Here is a 10,774-nt window from a genome sequence, read left to right on the forward strand (position 1 = left end):
GAGAATGTTTGTAGTGGTAGCCGAGGACAAATACCGAGGAGAAAAGGTTAAGAATAGAAGGAGCAAGAACTTACAAGGTTGAAGGTGTGCAAATTTCCACGGTTTTCTGCAAGTAAGGTATGAGGGCAGATGTTTTGATGGGATTAGCCCCTGAGGAATTAAATGAAGGCGCAGGTTCTCGAAGCGTCACGACGTGCAAAAAGGCGGCCTCGAAATTATATTTGTCCCGCCTAAAATTTTGTGGAGTAACGAGGGCCGTTGGATGCCCATCTCACCGTTGAACGTGAGGGACAAAGTGTAACTGGCCGTAATAAATACGCGCGTTGTTGAAAATAAAACCGCCAAGTGGCATTTTTTGGGACGCGAAACGATTTCCACACGTGCCATCACCTACAAAGTAAGTGGAGTAGGTTCTCGTCGGATCAAAACCCTATTTTTCTCCTCGGACGTTGAAAATTAGAGTTTTGAAGGGCTATTGTGGGGGGTAAAAAGATCCTGATGGGAATGTGGGCCTTTTGGGCCGTGTTAAGGAAAGGCCGACACACCTTGGGTTTAGAATTTGTTAGTACTATGGGTCGGCCCATACGCCAAGGATCCGAGGATCCCGTAGGGGTGAGCTTACCCTCGGATGAACACGAAGAACTCGGGATTTCATAGTAAAGATTAGGGGATGACACGGTTAAGGCCAATGGTTAAGAGGGGTGAACCTAGAACGCCCCGAAGCACGGTGTTGAAGAAATGTCAAAGATAAAGGCTGCTACCTCCACATTAAAAGACCACTGCACCTACCACCACGGCCGCATTTATGGGGAAGTGACACACGAACGAGTGGAAGAGAAACTTCTGGTTACTTATTCAAAGGCAACGAGAAAAGAAATATCTAGGCTAAGGGGGAGGTGAGGCAACACGTGTATAAAGTATTCAAAAGAGTAGTATTTAAAGAGCAACCTAAGACAGAAAAAGGGGACGGACTTTTTGTAACCTAAAAAGAAAAAGAAACAAAGAGAAAGATATAATATAAGAACAACTCTCGGTTTACATCCGAGGAAGCTGATTTACGATATTACTTGTTGTTTCCAATTACTTGCAATCTTTAGTTTGTCATTTAATCCTCACACGCTTCTAACCTGGGTTTCAAGCCCACACTCTACAAATTCATATTGTTTAAGGCTCATTGGGCCTGAGCCCATAACTGTTCTTGGGACCAGGTGCAATTGTGCACTTACATGTGTATTTTATGTGTAATAGACATTGTCCTTTCCCTTCTCCCTTTGTCCCTTTCCATTCCTTCAAATAAGATTTAGTATTAATCTCTTAACAATAATGGCACAGATTGTTTAATTTTCAATTTTCAATTTAATATTTCTGATTTATTATTTTGTGTTGGAATGGAGCATACTATTTGAGAGGTACAATTTTAACTTGTTGCCACTACGGCCAAAAATCAACTCTTACGAATCAAATTGTCAGACATATATCGACGAATTACTGAAGTCTAATGATGGATAACATTATAGCTAGTGACCAACTGACCATCTTATACAGCCAAATACATCATATATCATTTATACTTTACATTGCAAAACTAAAGGCATTAAGCATGCACGGTTAATTGGTTATTGAATGTAGCGATGAAAAATAATTGAGATAATTATCCTCTTTTAGTGGATATCTGGCTGGTCTAATTATAGGTCACCTTTGTGTGCTTATATCTTATTTAGCCAATAATCTTCTTTGACAAACATGAGAGCAGCTGTTGACTAACTCCCCCCCTCCCTCCCCCCACAAAAAAATTAAAAAATTAAAATTAAAACTTGCCCAAACTGCCCTTGATCTTATGCTTACTCTTTGAGGAACACAAGATCTTTTTTTTTTTTTTTTGAGAACTTGAACAACACAAGGGTTTGGTGGTCAACTAAGAGGCATATGTTTGGTTAGAAAAAAATCTAAAACCACACCCTTTTGTGCCACATATCACAATTATAATGTGATAGATTGTGACTAGTGGATAAAAAGTTGTAGGTCTATGTAAAAGAAACAAAAAACCAATCGCAATCTGTTACATAGGATAGTTATGAAAAAATATGTGGTCCTAAAATTTCTCGCTTGGCAAACTAGCCTCCAAAAAGACAAATTATGCTTTCTAAAACGAGTAATATTTGTTACACATTTTTTTTAATTGAAATCTAAGACAATTTTAAAACTGAAATTGTGTCTTCAACTCAACTTACAATTTAAGTTCAAAAAATGTGTAACAGAGTATGTGTAAGTATTTTTTTCCTTAAAAAAAAAAAAAATAAATAAAAAAAGAAAAGAAAAAGAAAAAGCCATTGTTTTCATGCATAATGAAATGGGTAGGTTTGGTCCCACTAAAATTTACTTTAAATTCCCCCCACCCTCTTCAAAATTCTTATAACGTGAATATGTTTTGGCCGAGAAGTTTATTCATTTTTCCGGCGAACCTAACCTTTATGAGTCTATAGCCTTCAAGTTGGGGGGAGCATAGGACAGTATAAGTGCTAAGGATATTTTAGAATGTGCTGTCGAGCATCAGTACTAGCGAATCTATCAGTTTCCTTACTCCCCCTTTTCCATCCCATAAATAATGTCATCATGGCCTTCCATTGAAACACACTCACAAGCCTACACACATCAAACACAACCACTCACTTTTCTCTCTGAAATCAAGGCACAAATAGAGAAGAACAAGAAGATGGTGAAGTTCTCTAAGCAGTTTGAGGGTCAGCTTGTGCCTGAATGGAAAGAAGCTTTTGTTGATTATTGGCAACTCAAGAAAGACCTCAAAAAAATCCATCTCATTAACACCACTACTGACAACAACATCAACACACCCATCAAGCAACAAACTAACTCTATACCCAATACCCTCTTCTCCAATTTTAGGAAAAGGTTCTCTTTATTTGGCCATCAACATAAAGACCATGGAGCAATTCAAGTATATATATCACTTCTTTTCTTGAACAATATATACTATCTGTTTTTTTGACTAATATGTGTATGGACTAATGTGGTCTACCAACTATCAGGTTCATAAGAAACTTGCATCGTCAGCTAGTAAGGGGGATATGTATGAGACTGAACTGCTTGAGCAGTTTGCGGATACTGATGCTACCAAAGAATTTTTTGCTTGTTTGGATCACCAACTTAACAAAGTGAATCAGTTCTTCAAAACCAAGGAGGCCGAGTTCATGGAAAGAGGGGAAAGTTTGAAGAAACAAATGGAGATCCTGATTGAGGTCAAAACAGCATTCAAGAAACAACGGGGCAAAGGAGCTATAGCTCAGGAATCCAAGGAGGATCCTTCTATTTCATGCACCATTACATGTGGTACATAACAATCAACTCTGTCTCTTTCAATTGCAATCAAATAAAATGAGAAACCAATGTGTTTCAACTTTGACTTGTGGTATAACCAATTCAAAGGGTTTCTCACATGATGTAAATACGTGTCACATCTTTTAAAATTAGTCCATTTGCATACATCCATTACACGTGCATTTTGCGCACACTCATACATATACAACCCACATTTCTGTATTGTTTGTTGTAATTCGAAACAACAAAAGTTCTATTTCGAACAACTAGTACAAGATTTTTCATTCTTCCTTGCAAGGAAATGTGTAATTTTGACTCTCAATTTTTTTTGTTACAGAAGAGGACTCTGTTAAGGATAGAACAGAACAAGACCAGCTACAAGAGAACAATATAGATGACACGGGAAAAAATGATGTGCGATTCACAGACTCTCTTTGTTCAGAATCATCTGATGATGTGGGGAATTCGTTGATGCAGATGAGAGGAGAAGATGCGAAAATGAGGACACTCTCAGGGCGTGTTTTCAATTGTCAAGGAAAGAACTTAAGGATTAACATTCCTCTGACAACGCCCACTCGTACCTTCTCGGCACTTAGTTATTTAGTGTGGGAGGATTTGATGAATCCTTCTTCAAAAAAATGCGGTCCAGAAGGCCGTAAGCTACAGGTTAACAGAACAAAGTTGCATCATGCAGAGAAGATGATTAGAGGAGCTTATGTTGAGCTCTATAAAGGGTTAGGCTATCTCAAAACTTACAGGTATAATACACTAATTAACCTGTGTCCAAGAATATTAAACAAGTCCTTAAAAGAAGAAAAATGAAAAGAAAAAAATCGGAGTTATAGTGTTTTTAATTTCAGTGAAGAGCTTACGTGTTATCCACAATAAAAATGATTTTCAGGACCCTGAACATGCTTGCATTTATGAAGATATTGAAGAAGTTTGACAAAGTAAGTAAATGGGTGACTATGTAAAGTTTCTTTTTGAGTCTTTCATTTTGGTTGACATATGTGAAAGGAAAAAAAAAAAAAAAACAATTTTTTGGAATTTTTCAGGTTACTGGAAAACAAGTTCTTCCAATTTATCACAAAGAGGTTGAGAGATCCTATTTCAACAGCTCAGACAAGGTAAAGCAATAAAGCCGAAATAAAAGACTAGCTAGCTAGCAACTGAAATATCTAAAGCCTATCATCCATCATGATTTCTATGGTACAGAACAAATTTGCATGATATTATGATTAGATCTTGTGAAAGTGTTGGCCACCAAACATCCTTTCAGCTGAAATTTTTTTTGCCGACAATGTGAAGTGGCCATTGATCCTATTATTCATGTCTGCACCACAGATCATGTAAATCAAACTTAGATATGCCTGTCTGACACTTACGATTCGAGAACAATTATGTGATTGTGAAGCAGTTTAATTTGCTTATTAAACTCAGAAATGACAGGTGATGAACTTAGCAGACGAAGTTGAAGAGCTATTTATCAAGCACTTTGCTGATGAAGACCGAAGAAAGGCCATGAAATATCTTAAACCACAACAGCGTAAAGACTCACATGCTGTTACCTTCTTCATTGGTGAGTTCCTACCCAAATTCTTAGATTAAAAAACAGAAACCCAGATAACATTTTTTAATTTAGGTGACATTAAATATATCTAAAAATTATCAATGATTCAGTGGAGAGCTTTATTTAAGCTCTTTCACTTTGTAACCAAACAATACTACCAGAATTTAAATAAAACCGAAGTATAGATGGACCCATTAGGCCACTAAGCCTTTTCCAATGAAGAGCTGTGGCTAGTCCACTTTTTTGGGTGGATGATAAAGCACAGGTCAGGTCCCATGCTACGCCATTGTTATGTTTGAGACAAAGATGACTATAATAGTATTGAACCTTAAAAAGTCCATCAACACCCTGAGGGCAGCCCTAGTTTTTTTTTTTTTTTTTTTTTTTTTTTTTTTTTTTTTTGTTGTTGAGAATCTAGGGCAGCCCTAGTTAGTTTCCTGAGTGTGGTACCAAGTGTGTTGCATGGACACCAAGAAATACGTGTTAATTTCCCATTTATGACGTACTCCTTGGACACTAGGACTCCATGACTTAATTTCTATGAAAAATCATTAACTTTCTTTTAATTATTCAAATATCAATTATTGTAATCCACCATAGGTATTGCACTATGGCCGTGCACCCTGGGGAGTTGTTTGGTCTAGTCATTCACGATCCTTGCTTAGCAAAAAATATAAATAAATAAAATATAAAAACAATATAAATTTATAATCATTGTAAAGCTCTATTGTTAAAAACCAATAATCCATACTTGAATAAACATTCTTGTATTAATTAAATCCAAATCTATAGCAAATTATGATAAAAAAAACATTCATAACATTTGCACACCTTTAGCGTGGTAATCACTTTAAAAGTACAAATTCTTATAAGATTAGGAAACAAAAGTCAGAGTTTAGAGCTGTTTGGTAACGTTATTCTAGTAACGTTGTTTGCATTTTTTGAAAATACATGTGAATAAATAGGTGTGTAAAAATACGTGTAATATTATTTAAAAAATGAATAGTATTGCTTAAAATATCATACCAAACAGCCTCTTAAGTTCTTAGGAGAGTTTAACACACATACATTTAACTAAGTTAGAGTGGGATTTCTATCCCCAAATAAAAAATAAAATAAAATCCATGTATGACTCAAATTGATACAATTTTAACTTAATCTCCTCTTCTTTTTATTTCTTAGATTAATAAACTAATCTCTTCATATATAATCAGGGTTATTCACTGGATGCTTCTTAGCGCTATTTGCTGGATATGTCATCGTGGCTCATATGAAGGATGTGTATAGACGGCCGAAGCCACATTCGAACTCAGTTTATATGGAAACAGTCTATCCTGTACTAAGGCAAGTATTTGTACAATGTTGTTTGTGTAAAGGACAATTAAATTTAACCATGTGGTTTATTGATAAACGCAACCACATGGTTGATTTTGATAGGAGAAATTAAGGTACAATTACCCAAGTTATATTCTATACAAAATTCATCAGATTTTCATAATGTGTAAAACGTGGCTAACAAAACAAACTTATTAATTGCAGCATGTTCAGCCTACTGTTTTTACACTTCTTTCTGTATGGCTGCAACATTTTTGCTTGGAGAAAGGCTCGTATAAACTATAGCTTCATATTTGAGCTAAGCCCCACCAGGGAACTTAAGTACAGAGATGTGTTCTTAATATGTACCACCTCGATGACTGCTGTAATTGGGGTCATGTTTGTTCATTTATCACTACTTACCAAAGGGTATACTCTTGCTGAAGTCCAAGCTATCCCCGGTCTTCTTGTATTGGTAATTTCTTGATCCAAATGCATGGTAGAATAGGCCTTTATCTGTTCAATAGTTTTTCTTAAAGATTGCAGATTTTGAATTGATCTTGTCATGTATGTCAGATCTTCTTGCTAGTACTTGTGTGCCCCTTCAATATTATCTATCGATCAAGCCGTTATCGTTTCCTTCGTGTGATAAGGAACATCATTTTATCACCTCTCTACAAGGTACTGTGTTGCTTCCATCATTCCATCATCATTATATTAAAATAAGATCGTTCTGATATGCTTTTACTGTTATCCATTGAATTGAAATCAATTGCAATTATGATTCTTAGGAGCTAAAATAGCTGTAACCTATTATATTTATACCCCCTCCAAAAAAAAAAAAAATACCTAATTTATTCATCTTATGGTCTGCAGGTTGTAATGCTGGACTTCTTCATGGCTGATCAACTTTGTAGTCAGGTTGGTTTAGGCACTAAATAAGAAATAACTCATGAAAATATAAATACTGATAAGGTGCCTTAAATCTTACAGATCACTAATAAAATAACTATACTGTTTTGAACAGATCCCAATGCTCAGAAATCTTGAATCCGTGGCATGTTACTACATAACACGGAGCTATAAAACTGAGGACTATGGGTATTGCAACAAGCATTACCGGGATCTTGCTTATGCAGTTTCCTTTCTACCATATTATTGGAGGGCAATGCAGGTAAATTATATCCCCCTCTCCATCTCATTTCCTAAATTAGTACCTCGATTACCAAGTGTATCAAATGTTACATCAATTTCCTTTTCTCAAAAATATTAAATCAAAATTGACAGAATATTCCACTTAATTGAACTTGCAGTGTGCTAGGCGGTGGTTTGATGAGGGACAGACAAGCCACCTTATCAATCTAGGCAAATATGTATCAGCAATGTTAGCAGCCGGAGCCAAGGTGGCCTTTGAGAAAGAAAAGGAGGGTGCTGGATGGCTCTGTCTTGTTGTGGTCGTGTCCAGTTCTGCAACAGTGTACCAATTGTATTGGGATTTTGTAAAAGACTGGGGTTTGCTCCAAATGAATTCCAAGAACCCCTGGCTTAGGAATGAATTAATGCTTCGACGAAAGATCATTTACTACTTCGCCATGGTATATGCTGTGGCCCTTTTCTCTCTTTAAATTAGGACATTGTCGTAAGAGTCTATGGGCCATTGGCATATAATTGACAACTTCAACTCCTTGACATTAGCACCTACCAAGTGATTCTTACCAGACAATCAACTTGGCTATTTGTTATGATCAGGATAAAATATCACAAAGTGGACAATGAACATATTCTTAACATAAAAAACAGATAATGCCATTTTACAATCTCAAGTAAGATTCCCACTCTAGTCCACCGAAAACAAGATAGGAACAAAAAATTAAAGGTTGTCATTTTTGGGTTAAAAAACGTAGGCCCTTCATTTTCGAAGCCATCTAAGTGAAAACTTTGGTATGTCATGCAGGGATTGAATCTTATTCTCAGGCTTGCTTGGTTGCAAACTGTTCTCCACTACAAATTTCAACAAGTTGACGACAGTGTCACTGCTCTATTTTTAGCAGCCCTTGAGGTCATTAGGAGGGGCCTGTGGAATTTTTTCAGGTAATATAACGTTATGGGATTCATTAAATCATGTGTTTCAGCTATACTAATCGTGCAGAATAACCTTAAAATTGAAATCATTAAAACTTATATATCCTTTTCAATGCCGATCTAATGAAGAAATGTTCCAATGGTCCAGGTTGGAGAATGAGCATCTAAATAATGCAGGCCACTTCAGGGCAGTCAAGACAGTACCACTTCCTTTTCACGAAGTGGATGAGGAAGACTGATGCCAATTGGTAACAGTAGCTTATGGAATTCTATTCGGGATCATAAATGTTTTTCGGACAAATATGCCCGAGAGGAACCTTGTTGTAGTCTACTCACCCAACCAACCCAAGTTGATGTAAAAATACATCAACTTTCTTCATATTGTTCATTGTATGTTGGGAACAAGGTTCATACTTGTATACAAAATTTTTATTCAACAATGAAGAGAAACGTAATGCAAAAAGCGCAATTGTGTTAATACCTAGTTGACGCCTTGACCGACTTGTTACACATTTTTGTTTTTCTCTTTTACTGACATTCTGCCCTGCTTTCTTCCTCACCCAACAACAACACCACCACCAACAAAAAGATGTACTGCCTTGCTTGAAACAGCCCCGCTTTGTGGCCCTTGTGGGGACATTTTTGGCACCCTGCTACTACTAATACAGTCGTGCAACTAATTTCCATCACAAATGGTTACACTGTATGCTTATAAATGGTGTGAATTGCAAGAAAAAGAAAGTTGAGGTCTGTTCCTACTTCCTACGTTCTAATGGAAGCTCCAACAAAGGATTAAGCTAATTTATTCTAATTTTAAATTAAGTATCTCACATTAAATTTTAAATGTACTGTGCTTTTGTATCAAGTGTTCTAAATTGGTATTCCAAAATTTATCATTAACTAGATACAATTTCATCGAAAATTTTTGTTGCTAATACCATCTCACATAAGAGTAACTGCTTTTTCAATAGACTTTCTTAATAACTGTGACCACCACATGAAGTGGGAGTTCCACTTAGCCATAAGATAAAAGTATATAATCGACAGCATTTTCCACCATCAGATTTTCCTGTGATAAATGATAGCTTTTAATAACATATTTTCCTTATGAAACAGTGATAGAAGGAGTCAAACAGCCAATGAAAGAGAGATCATCTAAGAAAGACTATTCTTGATTATTTTAATTTAAAATGAACCAAGGATATGAATGACCAAAATTTATAAAAATACTAGTAGTAGACCTGCGCGATGCGCAGAAAATATAGATCTGGTTTTTTATGGGAAAAACAATGAGTTTTGATGAGAAAAATACAGATCTGATTTTTGGATAGAAAAACTATGAATGTTTGAATGAGAAAAATACAGATCTGGTTTTTGGATAGAAAAACTATGAATTTTGAATGAGAAAATTACAAATCTGTATTTTAGATGTGAAAAACAATGAGTTTTGAATGAGAAAAATATAGATATGGTTTTAGATGTGAAAAACAATGAGTTTTGAATAACAAAAATAGAGCTTTGGTTTTAGATGTAAAAAAAAATGAATTTTTAATGAGAAAATATAGATCTTACTTCATATGTGAAAGCAATGAACTTTTAATGAGAAAATAATAGATCTGAAACCTTTAATAACAAGCAATCATAGATCTGAGATTAACATTTATGAACAACCCTAGATCTACATATTTGATCATGTGAACCGACAAGACATCATATATTAACCATGAGAATCAAAATCTGAAGAAAATCATGCAAGAGATTAGTATCTACATATTATTATAGAATCTCAAAATCAAACATGCATTATACTTAAAAAAATAAGAATAAAATCAATACTTGCATGAATTAGAGAAGACAAAAGGATTTCATTAGAAACTGGAGAGAAAGGATTGCTCTTTTATTGATACCATTTCAAGAAGAAACAAGAGTCTTACATAAAGGTCGGGTGGACCCAACTGCAGTGAATTGGCATTCTAATTGCCAAATTAGCTAGGTAACTAACATTACAAACAACTACCTTGGACACAAAAACAAAGTGATAAGTTAGTGTGATGCCCCAATTTGATTGATTGTATGATGTGTGTGGGTGTGCGATGAGTCCCACATCGGGTATTTACTGGGTAGATCTGGGCTTTATTAACAACTACAAAAAGTCTCAATTATGACTAATCCTTTTGAGGTATAGCGCAAATGTAGCTAGCGCTTTTCCTTGGGTTGTTACATATGGTATCAGAGCCAACCTGGTAACCTCATATGGGCTCAAAGACACTACCCCACAAAGTGAGCCCTAATGAGGAGGACATTAGGGATTTAAGTGGGGGAGATTGTGATGCCCTAATTTGATTGATTGTGTAATGTGTGTAGGTGTGCGATAAGTTCCACATCGGGTATTTACTAGATAGATCTGTGCTTTATTAACAAGTGCAAGGATCCTCAATTGTGACTAGTCCTTTTGAGGTATAGCGCAGATGT

The 10,774-nt window shown here is 35.7% G+C and overlaps 1 protein-coding gene across 1 annotated transcript; it reads left to right on the forward strand.

The window, feature by feature from the left end:
* Positions 1-2,521: 2,521 nt before the first annotated feature.
* LOC142627422 (phosphate transporter PHO1 homolog 1) lies at positions 2,522-8,782 on the forward strand. The gene is made up of 14 exons (XM_075801283.1): positions 2,522-2,956; positions 3,048-3,348; positions 3,674-4,094; positions 4,238-4,286; positions 4,392-4,463; positions 4,786-4,915; positions 6,121-6,250; positions 6,446-6,695; positions 6,797-6,901; positions 7,097-7,141; positions 7,248-7,394; positions 7,534-7,815; positions 8,175-8,311; positions 8,451-8,782. The coding sequence occupies exons 1-14, from the start codon at positions 2,606-2,608 to the stop codon at positions 8,539-8,541; spliced, it is 2,511 nt and encodes an 836-aa protein (XP_075657398.1). The 5' UTR covers positions 2,522-2,605; the 3' UTR covers positions 8,542-8,782.
* The last annotated feature ends 1,992 nt before the right edge of the window (positions 8,783-10,774 follow it).

Source organism: Castanea sativa, chromosome 3, assembly GCF_040712315.1.
Source record: "Castanea sativa cultivar Marrone di Chiusa Pesio chromosome 3, ASM4071231v1".
In the NCBI taxonomy this organism is placed as follows: domain Eukaryota; kingdom Viridiplantae; phylum Streptophyta; class Magnoliopsida; order Fagales; family Fagaceae; genus Castanea; species Castanea sativa.